The sequence below is a fragment of the Colletes latitarsis genome, chromosome 9, assembly GCF_051014445.1.
Source record: "Colletes latitarsis isolate SP2378_abdomen chromosome 9, iyColLati1, whole genome shotgun sequence".
Classification (NCBI taxonomy): Eukaryota; Metazoa; Arthropoda; class Insecta; order Hymenoptera; family Colletidae; genus Colletes; species Colletes latitarsis.
This window is the reverse complement of record NC_135142.1, coordinates 28,882,979-28,903,760: the sequence shown is the minus strand read 5'-3', so window position 1 is coordinate 28,903,760 and position 20,782 is coordinate 28,882,979. Positions and strand designations below refer to the sequence as shown.

Genomic DNA, 20,782 nt, shown 5'->3' with positions numbered 1-20,782 from the left:
TTGTAAATAAAGAAACAATTAAACGATTGATTTTTATTTTATTTTATAGACCAGCCTTGCTCCTTTATACAGCAATAATATTCGATGACACACCATACGAATATTATTTGTATTATGTTGTACGAACTAGAATAAAATATAAAATCAAAATAGACCCATTCTTCCACATCCTATAATGTATAAAATGCAATATACAACGCGTTACGCTTGTAAAAAATGCAATAACAGACGTTTCGTGCATTTATTATACTTATATTCTTAAAATGCGAACACAGTTCATTCGATAATCGAAATACATTCGCAAAATGAAAATTTATCACAGAAACATTTTAATTCGAGCGTCAATTATTGATTTAAATCGTCTTACGATTGAAACATATGTCCGATAAAAGCGAAGTTCTTGACGGTCAAAGAAACATTAGAAGCATCCGAATTTGGATGAACATGTAGATCTGGAGTGCCAACAGGGCTTACGCTATCGATGCTTGGGGAACTCATCCTCTGGATATCGTCGACGTAAGTTTTGTTATCCTGAATGTTCAACGGAACGATAACTTCGTTCAAATGGTTTTGTGGTAAAATCGTGATAATAGGAGTTATACTTGGCGATGATGTCTCGGATTGACAATAGTTTTGCGCATTTTGATACTGGGCTTTACATTTTTTTTCGTGTACGAACAAACTTCCGTTGTGACTGTACGCCGTACCGCAAATCTTGCAAGCATACGGTTTTTCACCTGTATGCGTGAATCTGTGCTCTTTCAAGTACTTCAGTCTTCTAAATGATTTTCCGCACGTTTTGCAGTGGTAATTTGCTTCCCCGGTATGCGTTGTAATATGCGCTTTTAAAGTACACGACTTGGCAAAAGCGGCACTGCAAAAATGACAAACAAACGGCCTATCACCAGTATGCGTTCTTTCATGATTTATACAATTCGAATTCGACGTAAATCCTCTTCCACAGTATTTGCAAACGTGAGGTTTGTAACCAGTGTGCGTTCTCATATGAAACATGAGACCTGTATTTTGCCTAAATGTTTTACTGCATATGTGACACAAAAATCTCTTGAAATTTGCGTCTTCCTGCTCTTTGGCGCGTTCATGAATTCTTACATGCTTCTGTAATTTGACTTCTTTCTCAAAAGATTTATTACATTCGTCGCATCGATATGGTTTCAATACTTCATTCGATTTTTGTTGATCTTTATCTTTTATGTCGCAGTTACACACTTCACCGCAATTCGTGCAGTCTTCGTCTTGCGAATTGTGCGTATTTAACCGATGCTTTAAAAGAGATCTTTTAGTATCGTACGATTTTCCACAAATTTTACAAGGGAAGCCCTTCTCTTCATTATCAGAGTCAAGCTCCTCCTTTATCCAGCTGTTTATTAATTTAATGGCAGACTTGTCATCGGATGGTTTCTGCGTTTCCAAGGACACTTTGTCTTCGTTATGTCCATAGCGAGTTTTATGACTTTCCAATCTATCTCGGCGGAAAAATTTCATATTGCACACATTACAAACGAATTTTTTTTCTGCATGAATTAACAAATGTTCTTGAAGCAATACATCGGTCGAGTAACATTTATTACAACGTTTACATCGATGTAACGTCGTGTCATTAAGAGTGTCAAATTGTTTGTCAATACCAACATTTGTCTTTGATAAATAAGAACTAGAACTTGTATATTGACGCTCTAATGTACACTTTTTAAGCATGTCCGATGTATCATTTTCATTATTTACATATCCTTCTTCCGTTTCTCTTCTTTTACTATTAATGCCAATTTCTATAAACCTTTCCTTCAATTCACTGTTATTTTCCAATTTTCTCTTGTCCCTAATTTCTTTCAGAATAGAGAGAACTTCCTTTGGATTAGCTCTTTTATGAACATTTAAATGTCGTACCATAGTATCAGTTTTCTTGAAATTTTTATTACATATTCTACATAATACTGGTTTAATTTTTTCTTTAACCTTGTGTAATTTGCTATGCTTTACCAATTCGTCGAATTGAACAAATTGTTTATTACATTTGTCGCAAATAAACTGTTTCTCATTATGAGTTGCTATATGCTTTTCCAAAGATTTTTTATTGGAATAATATCTTGTACATTTTGGACAAGCATAAGAATTTCGAGAATCTGTATCCTCAATGTTCAAAGTATGGTCATTTTCTACAATATCACGCTTAACATTTGTATTCTTTTTTATGTACTGTCTTTGTCTTTCCTTATGATTCTTTAAGTTTTCCATAGAAGTCACTCTCTTAAACATAGTTGTCCTTCTGGTTCTATAAGCCTCCTTTCCTGTAATAGTTTTTTCACATGCTGCTTGTTTATATTTAATATAGGTGTAATTCTGGTGATTATTAAGTTCATTGCAGTCTATGCTATTAGATTTAGTAATTGCTTTAAGTTCTTCTATGCTCTCTGTGTTGGAATTACAATTTGGAGTTGAAGATACATCATGATCCAGTCGAGAAACTGTATCTGTTTCATTGATAAAATTATAGGTAAAGGTATACTCTGTCTGGCAAAATTGATCCTAATAAAGAGAAAAAATTAATTACAACTATATAAATCCAATTATTCCTCTCATATGCATGAATACTTACTTTGGTGGATTTAAACTTATTTGTATTGCACATTGATTTTAATTTTCCATATACTTCTCTTAATCTGAGATCTGATTGCTGGCATTGTTTTCTTAATTCATAAGCATTGTTAACTTTGATTGTACATTCCATGCAAATAGTAGTAGGTAAACCATCGTTCTCCATTATCTAACCAATGGAAATCTTCATTAATAAAGTGATAAAAAAAAGAAAAATAGAAGAAAATTAGGAAAAGAAACAGGTTTAAATAGTCAACTGACCTCAACACCGCTGCACAAGCGGAATTTCTCTGATAAGTCGAAGGTATCTTCACTATCCCGATTATTCCATTTAACTCCAAAAATATATTGGTTATTTTGATTTGTTGTAAGACAAATGCGGCAAAGATTACCAGTGCCGTTGAGTAGAACTGTCATTTCAGATTCGGTCTCCATTAGATCCTAGCGAAAATAATGACTGAACTGGGTTGAACCCGAAGGATATTTACATTCGAACTCTCCACGATCGTCAATGCAATTTATTATTTGGCAGAGATGCCAGAAAGGCACCGAAGGTGCACTCTCACACTATGTCAGATCACGCGTACGTGAGCTCGTGGAGTTTCGGAAAACCGACAAAGGCAAAATGACGCATCCCCTCTTTCTCGATTCTCCGAAGTTGCCCGAAGTAATTTCGGACCGTCTCGTGGGAGTCGAGAGAGAAAGGCTCACACTTCCCTTCTCGCTCTTGAACAACTAACATCCGACCTCTCGTCAACAGGTCTCCACTGGCCTCTGCTGACCGCTGCTGACCACTCTTGAAATTTCTGACAACGTATAACGATTACGACTGGCTACTGCTAGTCTCTCCCAGCCTCTGCTGACCGCTGCTGACCACTCCTGGAATTTCTGACAACGTATAACGATTACTACTGACTTCTGCCAGCCTCCGCTGGCCTCTGCTGACCGCTGCTGACCACTCCTGTTACTTCTGACAACGTATAACGATTACGACTGGCTACTGTTAGCCTCTCCCAGCCTCTGCTGACCACCGCTTATATTTCTGACAACGTATAACGATTACTACTGACTTCTGCCAGCCTCCGCTGGCCTCTGCTGACCGCTGCTGACCACTCTTGTTACTTCTGACAACGTATAACGATTACTACTGACTTCTGCCTGCATCCGCTGGGCTCTGCTGACCGCTACTGACCACTCCTGATACTTCTGGCAACGTATAACGATTACAACTTGCTACTGCCTGCCCCTGCTGGACTATGCTTGCCACTGCTAGCCTCTGCTGACCACAGCTGACCACCTCTGATGCTTCCGACAACGTATAACGATTACTACTGGCTACTGCCACCCTCTGCTGACCTCAGCCAGCATCTCCCGACCTAAGCTGGCCTCTGCCAACATCTCCCGACGTCAGCTGACCGTCGCTGACCACTGCTGACCGTTGCTGACAACTTGTCACATGATGTAATATAATATAATATGTTTATATGTATTAAAGTTTTGTATAATGTAAATCTATGGCAATAAATGATATAATTTCAAAGTATTCAATGTGTTCTCATCATTTTTTACCGTTCTTTTCCTCTCCAAATCATTCTCTTACCTATAAGATGCGTACCACCTTCTTCGCAAGTTCACCAGCATTTTAGAAATGTTCCGGGAACTTTGGAAATCCGAATTTGACCTTGACCTTGACCCAGTTTCGAAAGTGGGTCAAGGCCATTCGAATCTTAGAAAAATTCCGGGCGCTTCGAAAATCCGGATGGCCTTGACCCAATTTCGAAAGTGGGTCAAGGCCATTCGAAATTTTAGAAATCTTCTGGCCGTCTTGGAAATCCGGATGGCCTTGACCCAATTTCGAAAGTGGGTCAAGGCCATTCGAAATTTCAGAAATCTTCCGGCCGACTTGGAAATCCGGATGGCCTTGACCCAATTTCGAAAGTGGGTCAAGGCCATTCGAAATTTCAGAAATCTTCTGGCCGCCTTGGAAATCCGGATGGCCTTGACCCAATTTCGAAAGTGGGTCAAGGCCATTCGAAATTTTAGAAATCTTCTGGCCGCCTTGGAAATCCGGATGGCCTTGACCCAATTTCGAAAGTAGGTCAAGGCCATCGAATCTTAGAAAAATTCCGGGCGCTTTGGGAATCAGGATTTGGCCTTGACCCAGTTTTGAAAGTGGGTCAAGGTCACCGGCATTTCAGAAAACGTTCCGGGCACTTTGGAATTCCAGTTTTAAGTAGAGAAACGGTTTCTTATAACTAAGGGAATAATGGGGAGAGGAAAAGAAAGGTAAAAGTGATGAGAACACATAGAATTCTTTGAAATTATATCATTTATTGTCATAGATTTACATTATACAAAGTTTTAATACATGTACATCATGTTAGAAGTTGTTAACAAAGGTCAGCGTGGTCAGCAGGGGTCAGCAGAGGTCAGCAGAGGGATGCAGAGGCATGCAGAGACTAGCAGGGGCAAGCAGTAGCAAGTTGTAATCGTTGTACGTTGCCAGAAGCATCAGGGGTGGTCAGCAGAGGTCAGCAGAGGCTGGGAGAGGCTGACAGTAGCAAGTTGTAATCGTTATACGTTGCCAGAAGCATCAGGGGTGGTCAGCAGAAGCCAGCAGAGGTTGGGAGAGGCTAACAGTAGCAAGTTGTAATCGTTATACGTTGCCAAAAGCATCAGGGGTGGTCAGCAGTGTTCAGCAGAAGCCAGGAAAGGCATGCACAGGCAAGCAGTAACCTGCAAAGGCAAGCAGAGACTTGTAGGGGCATGCAGTAGTAAGTATTAATCGTTATACATTATCAGAAATACCTGCAGTGGTCAGTAGCGTGCGGCAGAGGCCAGGAAAGTTCAGCAGAGACAAGCACACGCTGACAGAGATCAGCAAAGACCAACAGAGGTTAGCAGAAGTCAGTAGGAATCGTTATACGTTGTCAGAAATTCCAGGAGTGGTCAGCAGCGGTCAGCAGAGGCCAGTGGAGACCTGTTGATAAGAGGTCGGATATTAGTTGTTCAAGAGCGAGAAGGGAAGTGTGAGCCTTTCTCTCTCGACTCCCACGAGGCGGTCCGAAATTACTTCGGGCAGCTTCGGAATAATCGAGAAAGAGGACATGTGTCAGTTTGCCTTTGTCGGGTTTCCGAAACTCCACGAGCTCACGTACGCGTGATCTGGTATGTGTGAGTAGGGCACCGGGTGCTGAATCTGGCATCTCTGTTATTTGGGAACACTGCAGCGACGTTTTAGAAGACCTCGAATCAAAGAAGCGCGAACTCTGTTGTCGATTGTGATTGGTGCTAAATCATATGTTTCGTTCAAAGTGACTCCCTTTATGTCTACTTTAACATCGCCTATCTCTATTTTTCACTCTAACGCGCCAATTTAATTTACTTTGATTTTGATCGAAACAGACAAACCATAGAGCACTGTTGGGTAACATGTGACTTGGTTATGTTTGTTACGACTATTCCTACAAAGCAATTGCATTGTAATTATATAGTAATTATCGACTAATTACCATTTAATCACTATCATAAATTGTTGTCATTCAATCGCTTTCTAGAAGTAATTATGGCAAATGTAGTCAGATTACACTTTGCCTAATACTATTACAAAGATCCTGAGTTGACGCTATTTACGGCGTTCTCGATTACACGCACTTTATTTCTTTTTTCTGCGAAAGGCCATCAGCCCATCAAGTTTCTCTGGTAGAGTTTCTATGTAAAGTCAATAATTCGTTGTCAGAATTCGACGATTTCTACAAAAGAAATTAGTTTTCTAGATAATTATTTTTTATCATCGTTTGTATTATCAGTATCCGTAAAGCAAATATAATCGAAATCCAATTGTGAAGGAAAATAGAAATTCCAGAAAAGGGAACATTTGTAGATACGACAGTGAACTGTTTATTATGGTTGTTCGTGACACAAGCAAACACGACGCGACGCAAAACACAAAATAGTGGTTTGAGTCGGACTTTTATGATAAATATCGCCTAAAAATTGTGGTGAACATAATCAAATTTGAACGTCTGTGTAAATGGAGCCTTTACCGCAAAAAAAGCTCCGAGGAAATGCCACTGACGAATCGAGTACTGAAGAGTGTACGAAAATTAGCGAGAAATGCTCAAATCAGGGCTTAACCTATGATGTTTTGAGAATTATATTTAAGTATTTAAATGGAATGGAATTATCGAATGCTGCAATGGTTTGCAGGTGCGAGATCGATTAATCATTTTATATACTTTAAGTGACGGAAACACTTATTTTTCATTATACCCCTGGAAAAGATCTACTACGAGGCCAGTTTTCGTTACGGTTTCGTAAAACGCACTAACACACGATGTTTTCTATTACAGATCCTGGTTAGAAGCGGCAAATAATGAAAAACAAACTAGAGGTCCTACCTATTTGATAGAATACTGCAAAATGCAGTGCAGTAGGGAACGTGTTAAGACGAAAATTATTAAAAATTTGCGGATAAAACCTGTTTTAGGATTATTTTTTACATCTACTTTTGTACCATTTATCAAAAAAGGTATTTATTATGTTAATCTTAGTCTAATATTCATTGACCTATAATCATTACATGCTAATGATTGTCCCTAATGATAATATCTTGACTTTATCAAGATTGCCACTGTAAAGTTCTTCCACCAAATTGTGATACTGTAACATTGGGTACATATGGAATCATTATCGATAGTACAGAAATTGAGAATAGTTCAGAAGAAATTGTGTGTGCATGTTTACCCGAAATACCTGGTGTAACAATTAAAACATTTGCAATTGGGGACAACTCAACAAAAAAGTATGATATATCACAGTCTGTAAAAAAGTACAGCAGAGACATAAAAGAATTTCTTAGCACACCTGAAAATAATTCTGGCACGTCTAAATGTTTATTACTGTTTTCTGATCTACGAGGTCGTAGCTCAGCAATACAAATTTCAAATTCCTTAAAGAGACGGTAAAAATTCTAAATTTTATTTTAATTAATACTGTAGAGATATTACAATGAAATATACATCTCTTTTTCTTTGTATATTTAGTTATGCAGCAGATGAACTGTCTGTATGGGGAGGTGTAGCCACAGATTTATTAGTATGTAATTCAAAAGATAGTAAAAACAACAAATGCAGGAATTTTGCAATTTGCGTTGTTGCTTTGATCGGGTCTGTGGACTCGTGGTCTATAGTTGTTGATAAAAGTTATAAAACCAGAGAACGAATCGAACAGCGATTGAAATCGTTTAAAAATCGCATTTGTTTAAAAAAACATTCCATGGGATTTATGTTTGCATGTTGCGCGCGTGGAGAACGTATGTTCGACGTATGCAACGCGGAATCAACTATTTTCAAACAATTATTCCCGGAAGTGCCGTTAGTAGGTTGTTTCGGTGACGGAGAATTTGGAGTAAATTCATTACCAAGTGGTGGGTAATGTTTTGCGTTCGATTCAAGTTAAAAAGACTATATTCTTAATCATGTAATGCATGATATATATTTTTTTGCAGTATCTTCAAGAAAGAAAAAAAATTTATATAACGAGATGACTACCGTTTTCTTGATAATCACGTACGGTTGAACTTCACAGAGTTGATTTCAATTTCTATACTATTACAAATGTACAGGGGACATTAAACTAATATAATTGAATTTTAACGTACGTAGTATACGTACATTAGATTACTAAGAAGAATAAGCAGTTTTGACTTATATCAGCAAAAAGTGTGTTACATGACGATGTGTGATAATATATTCTATGTTCATATAATGGGATCATTATTTTATGACGCCCTTCCCACATTATTATCACGAAAATTTAGGAATAATTATCAGTACGAGGGACCGAAGAGACCTACTAATATCATGTATGCGTTACTGTTTACTTTTGAGCGATACGAAAACATCCGGTGTACCCGAGTTAATTGGGCAAAAACCTGCACCTCCTTGAATACGATTACAATGTTTAAAGCACCGTCGAGCAACCACTTGACAGTATTTCCGCGCGTACGATATGGCGTTAAAGATAAACTAAAAGAAACTGGGCCATACGAGGGTCCGTTAACGTCCATTATGACATCGTCAGGGTTTATAAGAAGGTTTCACCCTGTGGCTTGTGCCATCCGATCAAGACAGGCGATAGGAACGTAAACGTTTCTATACCTAAATTTCCACTCGTGCGACGAAATTCCTTCATAATTTAGTGGCATTCTTAAACTTCGTAACGCGTATACGTGGATCCATAGACGTGTGTTCTCACGAGTAGGAAAATGATCGTGACATATAAATTTGTACAATTCGCGGTACTGCTCTTTACTTTTTACAATTTTACAATTTGCCAAGCGTGGAATAGTGGTTTGCGAGAAAAATACGACGGATATGGAGAAGATTGGATTTTTATGCCCGATGGAAACGATCAACCACAAGTAGCAGTATTGAAACACGCGGAAACGGAAACACGGGGCATTTTTGACGAATCACAAGTCACTTATATTTTGTACACTCGGTAGTTAATCATTTTATAATATGCTTGCTTGAAAATACGAGACCATTATTTTTGAGATATAATACAATGCGTTAAAGGTCTGGTCCTGAAAATGGCACTCAATTATATACGAACGATACTACGAGACTTTCTGGATCCAATTTCAATCCATCGAGACAGACGAAATTTATAACGCATGGGTGGAAATCCAGCGCAATGAGCGGTGGCCTGATCAACATGAAAGAAGGTATTTAAATTTTAACAAATCTTTGTGCAAATGTTATCAAAACAAACCTAACCAAAACCTACTTTAATTTCACAGAGTATTTAAATTTTAACGATTACAATGTCATTATGGTTGACTGGCAACCTTTAGCTGCAAGTACGTTTTACCTTGGACCGATGCGAAACACGGAAAGAGTCGGAAAAACGACTGCTGAATTTATTGACTTTTTAGTCGCGGAAACGGGTCTAAACACTGAAAATATTCACTTTCTGGGTACGTATTGTTACGTTTATTTTTACGTAATATTATTTTGTACTCACTCTAATTTATATCTTACAAATTAAGGACATTCGCTTGGAGCACACGTAGCTGGGAATACGGGAAGTTCAATGACCTCTGGTCGCTTAGGAAGGATAACTGGCTTAGATCCCGCTTTGCCAGGATTTCATTTGCTCACAACAGACAAGACCCGACTGGATTCTACAGACGCGTTGTTCGTTGATATTATTCATTCATGCGGTGGAGTATTAGGATTTTTACAACCTTTAGGTAGCGCAGACTTTTACCCAAACGCGGGGACAGCTGTTCAACCTGGTTGTTGTTGTATTCCGGAAGTAGTAGGTAATAGATTTTTATAGTTTATATGATTTACCTTTAAATACGTTTGTATGTTGTTTCACTGTTTCCTTTTTTTTTTCAGAGGCATGTAGTCATGGAAGATCGTACGTGTACTTTACGGAAAGTATAGCCTCCAAGGCGGGATTTGTGGCAAGGAAATGCAATACCTGGGATCAGTTTATGGGTGGCAATTGCAACTATTCCGATACTGCATTTATGGGAGAACACGTTGACAAAACGGCTTCTGGAACATATTTTCTTAGAACAAGATCAGAATCGCCGTACGCTTACCAAGAGGAGATAACCGACAACTCAGTTTAAATAAAGCATTCCGAACTTCAAAGACAATTTTATCAAATTGTGTTTTTCGAACGGATAATGGAATCGCGTCGGCGAATAAAATTTGTATATTAATAAGAATGACTTGTATTATCTGGAAGACATCTAATGTAAAATATTTTACTTTAATAAATAATAATTACAGTATGTTACATTTTAGACACAACAAACTGTTCATACACTGCCAGTTTTCAAATATTTTTTCTTCTTTAAAAGTTGATATTCTTACCTTACCTACAAAACATGTATTGATTCGATGTAACTAACGATCGCCGACAACTTCGGGAATGATTCAGAGGTTTAAATCGGTTTGTATAGTAAAGTTGTTACGTATTTTTTGCGATAACGATGCGTTGCCGACAAAACCATTACGCTATCTTTGATACTTAAGGCATAGAGATGATTTAACATAACGTGATTTGGTTCTGGTAGAAGTGTTGGTTCGCACTACAATTACGATATTACTCAATTTTGCATCTAATAAAAATGTACATACAAACATTTGATACATCTACTTACAGACAAGGGTGTGTCTTTATTCAGAATTACTTGCAACAGATGCGGTGGTAATATCGGTGGCCCAGCCACTTTCTCCCAAGGTTTGTGAGGAGGAATTTCTTGACCATACTCTGTTTGAGCACTACTAATAATACCCTCGCTATCTTTCGCGAGTGCTTGAAAAACTTCAAAATCAGATTTTCTAACAGATACTAAATTATTCTTGGAACCCATGCCATTGTCAACAATTTTCTGTAAAATAGGTATTTAAAAAGATACATAGAAGGAACTGTCATTTCGTGTCTTTGTAATGTTAGAATCGATAAAATAATTTTTTACTATGTCCGGGTCATGTCTCCATTCACCATCAACAAAGAACTTATACTGATGTTCTCCCTCTGGTAAATCAATAATTGTTACAAAATCACCGTGACTCTTAACCATTGGCAAAGTTTTCCAACCGGTAAAAGTTCCACTGATATAAACTTGTTTACCACCTCCTTCCCATTTAAAGACTGTTGGTAGCACCTTGCTGTCTGTTACTTTTGTTCCTTCGGATACGGTATTGGAACGTGGACGTTGAGAACCAAAATCATCTCTATCATGGTGACCAGTCTTTAGATAAAAGAAACATTAGGGTTTTGAAAGATAAACATATGATTCCCAATAATTAGTTTACTGTAATGGCATACTCGATGTACTTTAGCAAAATAAGGCTCTTCTTCTTCGTTAGATGATTGGAAAACCAATTTTTGACTTGGCTTTTTATCAAAAACGAAAGCCTGGCCTTCTTTTCCTGGTGACGGCGGAGGATGATCTTTGGTATGACGATGTTCCCTGCTACTGGTGTTATGATGATGACCAATCGGTTGATTGCTCCCAGCATTACCCATTATCAGATCGCGATTCCTATTACGACGAAAATTAATATCCAATCATCGAAACAATAAGCAGCAAAGTGTCTCTGTATCCTTATCTCTTGTTTTGTTTACGAGAACTTAAACTTTCGAAGTAATTTCTTTTCTCACCTAGTTAAAAGGACAACCAAGCTTTAAATTACCACTGCCGTAGACTACTTCGTTTTCATTGGTCTTTCTTAATTTCAACATACGTTGGTTGCAATTCACGAATCAAACGAATCGAGAACCTAAAACGTTAAAGAACTGCAGGACACAATTACGATTCTATTAAATTCAACTAAAAATGGCTGTTTCGTTCGTTCGGAACTATTTACCGGCCAAGCCGATGAAACTGACCATCGATTATGACGTAACCAAAGACAGAAACTGGTTTTTTTTATCCATGACATATGCAAGGTCGCTGTGGTACCGTCTGTGTCATTATTCATACGTCGATAACTAAGCTGAAGCTGATTGTCCCACAGACGAGGTATACGAGTACACTTTACACCTTATGAACTTTTGTGGTCGAATAGTTCGTTACCTTCAACGCTAGATGGCGGGCATTTTTCGACCTCAAACCCTCTGGTGCTAAAACGTCCAAGTTTGTCGTGGAATAGTTCGTTACCTTCAACGCTAGATGGCGGGCATTTTTCGACCTCAAACCCTCTGGTGCTAAAACGTCCAAGTTTGTCGTGGAATAGTTCGTTACCTTCAACGCTAGATGGCGGGCATTTCTCGACCTCAAACCCTCTGGTGCTAAAACGTCCAAGTTTGTCGTGGAATAGTTCGTTATCTTCGACGTTAGATGGCGGGTATTTCTCGACCTCAAACCCTCTGGTGCTAAAACGTCCAAGTTTGTCGAGAAATCCATCTAGCGTGGACGATACGAACTATTTCACGACAAACTTGGGCATTTTAGCACCAGAGGCTTTGAGGTCGAGAAATGCCCGCCATCTAGGAGTTTTGTTCGGAGGTAGAAATGCAACAGCCACCTAATGGCGACACCTGGAAACTAGAACGCCGCCTAAAAATATGCACGCCGCTTATGGATGCTTGTCAAGCACATAGTCAAGTGGTCTCTTTATTGAGAAGCCACTCTTTAAATTGAACAGGTTGAGACATCGATAATCCCTCGAAGAGGCACACTGCGTTTCTGTGTCGCGAGTTTGCGCGGTTCGTAGGTCATCGCATGACAGTCTCGGAGTCTCGGTGTTTACGTCGCCACGGTCTGTCCATGCTCGCTATGCGTACAAACTTACGTACCGTTCGAAGTGACCACCATGAATTTCGATTATAACATTGTTCCCTACGTTTATGTAAAAAGGTAATCGATGATCGATCTCCACGTAGTTTCGACGAGTGCCAACCTAAAGAAGGCACCTAACCGCCAACGGCAGTTTCCCTGTTCGTTCCATGGAATTTCGCGTTCGTGAAAAGTGTCTCCGGAACAGAGACGCTAACGGCACCGGTGCGTCGCGGGCCAAACAACGGAAATTAACATTTATTTGTCATCGAAAAGTTCGAACCGGACGCGTTACTCTCCGTGGTAACCAGTCCGGGGGTCGATACAACTCAGGCGGTCTGAACCGCAGTGTTCGATGCTTTCCCGTTGAGCGATTCGAAAACGGACGGGATCGGAAGAGAAGCTATCGTTAGATCCATCGATTTCCCTTCGAAACAGACGCCCAAGGCATAGGTAAGCTCTGCATTTGCGATCTCCTCTCGATCGATGGAAGCTAGCCTGAAAGACGCATCGATAAATTCTACGGATGCGTTCGTGCGTGTCGCGACAACAATAACAGCGACTTACGAGACAGTTCCGCGAAGCGTGCGTCTCCGATTACGACGAAACTTTCCAGACGGTCTCTCGACCATCGATCTACGAATCTGAAAAATTTCAACAACGTCCGGCGTACGCGTCACGAGGCGATCGTTTCTCGCGGTGAGTGGGCAAAGCTCTCGCGTTCTTCTTTTCGTCTGTCCGGTCGTTTCGTCTCTTATCTGTTCCGTAGATCCCGCGGATCGAAGCTGAAAGGACCGCCGACGCTCTGGTTCGATTCGGGCGCGCTGGACTTGGCATACCTCTTCCAATGGTAGATCTTCTCCCCTCGACCCCCGCACTTGGTGGAGGTTCACCGACGCGTGGACGCGTGCCCGTGCTCGAGGACACCGACGACTGCCGCGGAGGAAGAGGACTCGTCGGATATCGACCGTCGGGGGGATGGCCGCGAGGCAGGAGGGCGAGGGCGAGGGCGCAGCCGCCGTCTCTCCGCGGCAAACTAGGCCAACGCTGCGCGAAGTTGGCCGCCTCTGTATCAACATCTTCAGAGCCTTTTGTGCCGGGGACGTGGTCGTTCCATTCGCGGCCGCCGCGTCAGCAACCTCGACCGCAGCCACCGCCTGTCGAGTGCCAGAGGTGCCCACGATGGGCAACCTGCAGAGCGACGCCAAGAAGAGGACCAAGAAGGCCAAGGGGACCGTCGACGGGACACCGAGCGCTCACGGGTCCGTGGCCGACGGTCTCGAGGATGCGAACGACACGGCTGACGACGGCGAAACAGGGGACGCGGACGATACGCCCGCCAGAACGCCGCATGGAACCGGGAGAACGGAAGAGCCACCGACGATCGCGTTCGAGAAGGTGCGGGCGTCGCATCATGGCAAACGACAGGCACCTAGGCCGCCTGGATCCACCGAGAGAAAGGTCAGGGATGTGTCCCGGAGACGTCTGTCCTTCGTTTTGCCGTGGGTAGGGGGCGGAACACGTTTAATCAGGTCTTAGTTTCAACCTTTGCACAGAAGGAAGTAATACAGTATTACACTATACACTACTATATACTACTAGTATTATACTACTAGTACTACAGTATTATACTATAAAATAGTAAGATAATGTACAATACACTATGGATAGCTTTAAACTCGCGTTAGCATGAATGAGATCATTTCGTTTATAGAATTTTGAGATTCATACGTCATGCGATGGTTTACAGAATAAAATACCAGTGTGAGTACTTAGATATTTTGATGGTGCATACAAGGGGAATATGAAATATGATCGTACAAACGTAATATCAATAATTTTCCTTCTATTATGCAACGTTTGAAGATTTCTATTCTTAAATCTGATTCGATCGACTGCCGTTCGAAGCAGGTCCAGCAGGTCGGAGTCGAGGAGGAGGATAAGACGCCGCAGGAGCAGACGGAGAAGCTCGAGCACGAGGGATCCCAGCGATCGACGGAAACGAAAGTAGAACCGGAACCACCGAACACGCTGTTGATACAGGTCTCTGCACCCCATCAGCGACAGGGTCCAGTCGTTCTAGTCACGGATTCCTGGCGACTGGTCAACAAGGGTTGCGTCGTGACGGAAATCTCGATGCCAACGAGTCAGGAGTCGTCGAGCGACAGCGTGTTCACGGATCCGGAAGATCTAACGGGGGCGCCGGAAGTGTCGAAGAAGGAACTCCCCACGGTGTCGTCATCGTCGTCGATAGCTCCGTCTGCGTCTCCGGTTTCAAAGACTCGCGACGCCGAAACGTCTCCTTTGTCTCCGCTCACCGGTGAGCTCATTCTTTCTTTTTCAAAGAACATCTTCCACCGTACAGTCTGTTGGGAAATAACAAATGTAATATAATGAAATTAGCGTTGAGGCATTCGCAAATACCTTGATAATCCCCGTGCTTGCGTCGTAGTATTATCGAGAAGGTTGCATAAAGCACTCTTTACAAATATGAACAATATTTGTTGAACGAGTCTTAGGAGAGAATAGCGTTTAGAAGCGGTTTCCCGTTGCATCGCGGATTATGCAGCATCCTGTAACGCTCTTTGACATTACCGACGAATCTCAGGGTGACTCTGGTTCGAGGATGCTCGTGAATCGTCCGCAGTGATAATACATACGCACGCGAGACAAACGCGTGTCTTCGATAAGGGGAGCGATAAGAGATATCGCAGGGGCGTGACTTGGACACGTGTTGCGTTCGTGTATCCGCAGTGTAACGCATTCTGTCGCGAACGATGGACCGTTTCTCGTTTCGCGTTTGGACGTTTCGCCCAAAGTTTGCCTCAAAAGTTTCGTGACAACGGCGACACACGTGGATTATCGGGGACACTGGTTTCGATCGTCGTCGGTTTCACGGATCGTCCGACGAGCGCGTTTCAATTAGCGGCAACTAGACGATGCGCAATTATCTTTCTTACTTGGGAGGTTAACGCGTCGGTCAATAAACGCTAATCTCAAATATTAGCGGATCTAATTGAAATTCGCGTCGCGGGGGACGAACGTAACCGACTACGAGGCGTCCACTTGGACTACTTTGATCCTCGAACGCGAATCTCGGAGTACTCGTTGATTTCCCGACAAGGATCCAACGTTGAGGATTGACAAGGAATGATAAGAGTTAATTCGTGCTTGTGTTCGTACCCGGTCGTTAAAAATTACACAGGTTCGGTTTCGATTTTACCAAACGAGAGACGAGGGACGAAAAGGTTCAAGGACGTTGTTTGATTTTTCAGAGAGACGACTCGTAGATACCCTGATCTCTGCGTTGCCGGAACATTTGAAGTCGAGACTCACGGAGGACGAAGTCGAACAGTTCGCCTCCAGACTCTTTTCCAACCTAGTTTCGGATGGCCTTCTCGACGCGATTACGCTCGACGGTGGTACGCACGACAAGGAATTAGTGGTAAGATGTGCACAGAGAGAGTCAACGACCGTTTCTCGGAACGAGTGTAACCCGTCTATCGTTCCAGGAAGATAAGCCCGCGTCTGCTAGCTTAAACTCGGAAGAAGCGACCGCGAAAGATCGCCGAGACTCTGAGAAGGAAAGGTTAAGACGCGAGGTCGAGCGACTTCGCGAACTGACGAAGAATGCGGACAGAACGACCCAAGGGAGATCCACTCAGACGTCCCCTACGACTGCGTTTCTGGAAGGAGGTCCTGGAAATATCGCGAGGACACGAAGTTCGGGAGATGCCGCGTCCCCTACGGAGAGATCGAGCGTCCAGGACGTTATTCTTGAGGAGTCTGCGACCACGATAGCGTCTCTGCCGGTTGCAAATGGCTACAAAGATGCTAAAAGTGCGAGGGACGACGCGTCTCGAGTCACGCGATTATCGTCGGCTCCGTTCTCGCCAGCTTCTCCACTGCCGCCATCGATGTCATCCCCGTCCACGTTTTCGAGCACACCTCCACCCCCGCCACCTCCTCCGCCGCCATCGCCCTTCCTAGATCATCGTTCCCCGAACAATTCGTGTTCGATCTCCTCGACGCAGCCTGCCTCGTTTTCCATACCACCTCCACCGCCACTGCCCGTTTGTTCGTTGCCAGCACAGTCAATCCCTTCGCAAAATATAACTTCGTTGACGAGAATACCGCCGCCTCCGCCTCCTCCCGGATCCTCGCCACCTGCCCTGCAACCACTGACCAGAGAAACTCCTGTCCCGCCACCTGCTCCTCCCCCGCCACCTCCACCACCGTCACCAGCACCGTCGTTAGGCACTATGTTGGGTGCTCCGCCGCCTCCACCACCTCCACCGACACCATCAATGGGCCCTGTACCTCCTCCTCCACCACCACCTCCCCCTCCGCCATCGTTACTGGCAACCACGAACGGTGAATTCTACGAAAGCTCGTCGATTCCTCCACCTCCACCTCCGCCTCCGCCACCACCTTCAGCACCGTCGATAAGTGCCATGGGAAGACCTCCAGTTCCACCCCCTCCGCCGCCGCCTCCAACGCCTTCGATTCCTGGTATACCACCGCCACCACCACCGCCAATGGGCATACCTGGAGGACCGCCTCCTCCTCCGCCACTGCCAACGATGGGAGGTCCACCTCCTCCGCCGCCACCACCGTTAATCGTAATACCCGGTGGACCTCCGCCACCGCCACCACCGCCGGGGTCGACGACGCAAGGAGCACAATCGACGGGCCCCTGTCCCTTGCCCGCGCCTCCAGTGGGAGGTTGGAACCCAGCAAGCAGAGCGTGTGAGTAACAGAACGCAGGATGCGTCGCCGTGACGCGTGGGGTCGAGACATCGCGATGATCAGTACTGTCTTCCACGTTTAGGTATGAGGAAAGAATCGCTGTGTCCCGAGGTGCCCATGAAACCGCTCTACTGGACGAGGTTACTGGTACCGGTGGTCCCGACGGAACATGGCTCCGTCGACAGTTCAGATTCACCCGTTCAAGTATGCCTCGATTCATGATCGTCACCCTTTCCGGTTCGACAGACTAAAATCGTTGCAGGTTCCGCTGTGGTTGGAGCTAGAGGAAGAGAAAAACCTGGACATGAAAGAGTTCGCCGGTCTCTTTTCGCGTCAGGTGACCGTGAGAAAGCCCGTCAAAAAGGCGGACGATTCTTCGAAGCCGTCTAAGGTGCAGCCAGCGAAGATTCTCGACTCGAAGCGCTCGAAAACCGTGGGCATCCTCGAGAAGAGCCTGCACGTAGACTTCTGCGAAGTGGAGAACGCCGTGTACAATTTGGACACGAGCGTGGTCAACCTGGAAGCCTTGCAACAAATATACGAAATCGTACGGCTCGCTACAGTACTGTCTCTCTTCTTGCCAATTTCCACCTCCAGAGACTGAACCCATATACATTACCGAGTGATCCAATACACACTACGCGTCATCGGAACAGTAGCACATTACACACTACGCATCGGCACATTAATAAACAACACCAGTCAATCACATTCAGCCTCCGTTATTTTCTACCCTGCTTACTTCGAGCAATAACGCGACTCTAATTAATTTTGCACGTGGAGTCTTACTACGAATGTGCTAGATAGACCTACGAGCCGTCAACCAAAACAGCATTCAACATTTTGTATGGAAATTTATGCAAGAAGCGAGGCAGTGCACCTATTGCAACGTTGGCGATTCGAACGCATAGTGATAGTCAACTCAATTGTTTACAGAGGCCAACGCAGAAAGAATTGGAAGACATAAAGACCTTCGAGGAAGCGAATCCGGAAGTGCCTCTAGACCGGCCAGAGATCTTTCTGAAGAAACTTTCGTGTATAAATTGCTTCACGGAGAGGATAGCCTGTCTGATGTTCCAAACTGAATTTCACGACGCTATATCTTCGGTGTCCACGAAATTGACGAACCTGCGCACCACCTGCGATTTCCTCCGCAGCTCCAGTTCCCTGAAGAAAGTCATAGGTCTGATCCTAACGCTGGGTAATTACATGAACGGCGGAAACAGGACACGAGGTCAAGCGGACGGTTTCGGCCTTGAAATCTTGGGCAAGCTGAGGGACGTAAAATCAAACGTTCCGGGAATAACTCTTCTCCATTACGTTGTGAGGGCTAGACTGGCTCAAGAGAAGGACCATAATTTTGAGGAACCGTTACCCTTACCAGTACCAGAGCCTGCAGATGTCGAGGCCGCCTCGACCATCAACTTTGACAATATCTCGGCCGATCTTGACAGGCTACAAAAGGAACTGCAAGGTAAAGTCTACAAATTTGTTACTAAACTACTTGTAATAATATTTTTCTGAGTTTACCACTAGATTGTTTTTCTCTGTCATCTCGCATTGGGAATGTAACTCCTTAGTGTTCCCTTCTTTTTCTTGTCCTGTTCAGCTTGCACTAAGAAATGCAACAAAGTGGTGGAAGCAGACCCTGCAACAGCGGGACCGTTCAAGACAAAGATGGACTCCTTCTTCCGCGAAGCAGCCACGGAATTGGCCAACGAGCAAGAGGCGTTACTAGAGGCTAGGAACAAATTTAAGGCTGTGATGCAATTTTATCAATACACTCCTAAAGGTAGCAGTCTGGACACGGCCGATCCGAATGCATTTTTCATTCTCTGGCTCGGGTTCTGCAAGGACTTCAAGGTACGCGAACCTTTGTGTTTCAATTTCGCTCGAGCATGCTGTTTCCAAAACGGTTGGACAAACTTTGTTGACGTGTTCGATGGAATGTGATTATAATAAAAAAAAAGATCTCGTACAATCTTCGTCGTGAGAGCGAACCGGGTTCCTTTGAGGAGTGTACGAATGACTGGATTCCTTTACGCTGGTCTTACAGGATATCTGGAAGAAAGAACAACAACGAATACGAAAGGAACGAATGGAGGAAATACGAAAGAAGTACGAAAGCAAGACCAAAGTGGAGAAACTGAAACTGAGCGCCACGGGGTTGAAGGCACGGCTTCAAAAGCTCTCGCGCAAGTAGTGATCGTAGATTCACCGTTTTGGTGCATATTTGTTTATGAACGAGGCCTCTAAATGCTAATTTTCGAGCGCGAACAGTCAGGGTTGTCGTGAAACGACAGCACTTGGATCGATCGTACGTCCCGTTCGGTCCGTCCCTCTTTTTACGGCACTAATTTTGTCGAATAAACGATTCTCTCTCGTAGATATATACATTCGTTCATGAATTTGTTATTGTAAATAGTCTCGTTAAGTTTGCACGCACAATTTGTATATAAAGTGTTCCGCGATCATATGAATTCGATCGTTAATAAATGATACTTTTTATACGAACGAGCATCGTTCCTTTCTTCAATTGCACACCCGACACAAGCAGCAGAGGTCTGTAACCTAACGTAGTTACAGACCAGGGATGGGCAAAATGTATCTCAGAAACTATTCCAACAACGAATACTATACTTGGTTTTGAGAGTATCGAATCATAAAATGCAATAGGCTTCGTGGTTCACGTTTTGACATCTTCGCACGTTTGCAATTTATTTGATATGGCTTTTAACGGTAACTGATTAATGATCTAAAAACCTGCATCCGACGTTGCTCCCACGCTTAGGACCGAACAAAAGGCATAATAATAATCGAAGGAGGAACACACATTCTTTTATATGTATATAGAAAGACATGCTTTATACTTTTAATAAAAATAAAGTTACTTAAAATTGAACCAAATCAGTCGTATTTACTTTGTATCAGGAGAACATGGTATCCGAAGAGGTGGTACAATGTTTGGTGGTTTCTTGTAATCGTGACGTCGCCTCCAAGAAGTCCAGCTAATTAAAATTTTCAGATTACTTTAAACAACCATGAGTATTGGAGTGATGTTTATTAATAAAAAATAAAATACATAGATAAGTACGTAAAACATGTATG

The 20,782-nt window shown here is 43.0% G+C and overlaps 5 protein-coding genes across 12 annotated transcripts; 3 read left to right on the top strand and 2 right to left on the bottom strand.

Moving 5' to 3' along the window:
• Window positions 1–18: 18 nt before the first annotated feature.
• LOC143345752 (uncharacterized) lies at window positions 19–10,103 on the bottom strand. Its single transcript, XM_076773141.1, has 4 exons — window positions 9,978–10,103; window positions 2,878–3,057; window positions 2,618–2,785; window positions 19–2,547 (listed from the first exon to the last, which is right to left on the bottom strand). The coding sequence occupies exons 2-4, from the start codon at window positions 3,049–3,051 to the stop codon at window positions 364–366; spliced, it is 2,526 nt and encodes an 841-aa protein (XP_076629256.1). The 5' UTR covers window positions 3,052–3,057; window positions 9,978–10,103; the 3' UTR covers window positions 19–363.
• On the top strand, window positions 6,226–8,824 carry LOC143345762 (F-box only protein 22-like). The gene is made up of 5 exons (XM_076773155.1): window positions 6,226–6,825; window positions 6,969–7,147; window positions 7,243–7,579; window positions 7,662–8,044; window positions 8,126–8,824. Exons 1-5 carry the CDS (start codon window positions 6,650–6,652, stop codon window positions 8,194–8,196), a joined length of 1,146 nt encoding a protein of 381 aa, XP_076629270.1. The 5' UTR covers window positions 6,226–6,649; the 3' UTR covers window positions 8,197–8,824.
• LOC143345764 (pancreatic triacylglycerol lipase) lies at window positions 8,885–10,418 on the top strand. Its single transcript, XM_076773158.1, has 5 exons — window positions 8,885–9,120; window positions 9,198–9,346; window positions 9,422–9,598; window positions 9,671–9,946; window positions 10,026–10,418. Exons 1-5 carry the CDS (start codon window positions 8,885–8,887, stop codon window positions 10,262–10,264), a joined length of 1,077 nt encoding a protein of 358 aa, XP_076629273.1. The 3' UTR covers window positions 10,265–10,418.
• On the bottom strand, window positions 9,592–12,145 carry Alc (5'-AMP-activated protein kinase subunit beta-1). 8 transcript variants are annotated; one of them, XR_013080307.1, is made up of 6 exons: window positions 11,809–12,008; window positions 11,473–11,689; window positions 11,120–11,395; window positions 10,802–11,032; window positions 10,517–10,729; window positions 9,592–10,187 (listed from the first exon to the last, which is right to left on the bottom strand). XR_013080307.1 is itself a non-coding variant. In XM_076773160.1 (6 exons), exons 3-6 carry the CDS (start codon window positions 11,671–11,673, stop codon window positions 10,583–10,585), a joined length of 855 nt encoding a protein of 284 aa, XP_076629275.1. In that variant the 5' UTR covers window positions 11,674–11,689; window positions 11,809–11,943; window positions 12,015–12,145; the 3' UTR covers window positions 10,287–10,582. The 8 variants fall into 8 exon arrangements, 6 of the variants coding, with proteins under 6 accessions (XP_076629275.1, XP_076629276.1, XP_076629277.1 ...); XR_013080308.1 differs by having other exon boundaries at window positions 10,082–10,201; XM_076773160.1 differs by lacking the exon at window positions 9,592–10,187 and adding an exon at window positions 12,015–12,145 and having other exon boundaries at window positions 10,287–10,729; window positions 11,809–11,943.
• Window positions 12,146–13,314: 1,169 nt separating this feature from the next.
• Window positions 13,315–20,716, top strand: LOC143345751 (uncharacterized). The gene is made up of 10 exons (XM_076773140.1): window positions 13,315–13,624; window positions 13,695–14,386; window positions 14,837–15,245; window positions 16,201–16,370; window positions 16,438–17,674; window positions 17,757–17,878; window positions 17,937–18,221; window positions 18,611–19,148; window positions 19,284–19,537; window positions 19,731–20,716. The coding sequence occupies exons 2-10, from the start codon at window positions 13,904–13,906 to the stop codon at window positions 19,875–19,877; spliced, it is 3,645 nt and encodes a 1,214-aa protein (XP_076629255.1). The 5' UTR covers window positions 13,315–13,624; window positions 13,695–13,903; the 3' UTR covers window positions 19,878–20,716.
• Window positions 20,717–20,782: the final 66 nt, after the last annotated feature.

Bases quoted from the DNA above. Each gene is read 5' to 3' on its own strand.
- LOC143345752 (XM_076773141.1), bottom strand. From the start codon at position 3,051: ATGGAGACCGAATCTGAAATGACAGTTCTACTCAACGGCACTGGTAAT. The intron at 2,786-2,877 runs GTCAGTTGACTA...TCCATTGGTTAG, and splicing joins GCTTGTGCAGCGGTGTTGAG to ATAATGGAGAACGATGGTTT. The intron at 2,548-2,617 runs GTAAGTATTCAT...TCTCTTTATTAG, and splicing joins ATAAGTTTAAATCCACCAAA to GATCAATTTTGCCAGACAGA.
- LOC143345762 (XM_076773155.1), top strand. From the start codon at position 6,650: ATGGAGCCTTTACCGCAAAAAAAGCTCCGAGGAAATGCCACTGACGAA. The intron at 6,826-6,968 runs GTGCGAGATCGA...TTTCTATTACAG, and splicing joins AATGCTGCAATGGTTTGCAG to ATCCTGGTTAGAAGCGGCAA. The intron at 8,045-8,125 runs GTGGGTAATGTT...ATTTTTTTGCAG, and splicing joins AGTAAATTCATTACCAAGTG to TATCTTCAAGAAAGAAAAAA.
- LOC143345764 (XM_076773158.1), top strand. From the start codon at position 8,885: ATGATCGTGACATATAAATTTGTACAATTCGCGGTACTGCTCTTTACT. The intron at 9,347-9,421 runs GTATTTAAATTT...TTAATTTCACAG, and splicing joins CCTGATCAACATGAAAGAAG to AGTATTTAAATTTTAACGAT. The intron at 9,947-10,025 runs GTAATAGATTTT...TTTTTTTTTCAG, and splicing joins TTGTATTCCGGAAGTAGTAG to AGGCATGTAGTCATGGAAGA.
- Alc (XM_076773160.1), bottom strand. From the start codon at position 11,673: ATGGGTAATGCTGGGAGCAATCAACCGATTGGTCATCATCATAACACC. The intron at 11,033-11,119 runs GTAAAAAATTAT...CCTATTTTACAG, and splicing joins GGAGACATGACCCGGACATA to AAAATTGTTGACAATGGCAT. The intron at 10,730-10,801 runs GTAAGTAGATGT...TCGTAATTGTAG, and splicing joins ATAAAGACACACCCTTGTCT to TGCGAACCAACACTTCTACC.
- LOC143345751 (XM_076773140.1), top strand. From the start codon at position 13,904: ATGGCCGCGAGGCAGGAGGGCGAGGGCGAGGGCGCAGCCGCCGTCTCT. The intron at 16,371-16,437 runs GTAAGATGTGCA...CTATCGTTCCAG, and splicing joins CGCACGACAAGGAATTAGTG to GAAGATAAGCCCGCGTCTGC. The intron at 18,222-18,610 runs GTACGGCTCGCT...AATTGTTTACAG, and splicing joins TGCAACAAATATACGAAATC to AGGCCAACGCAGAAAGAATT.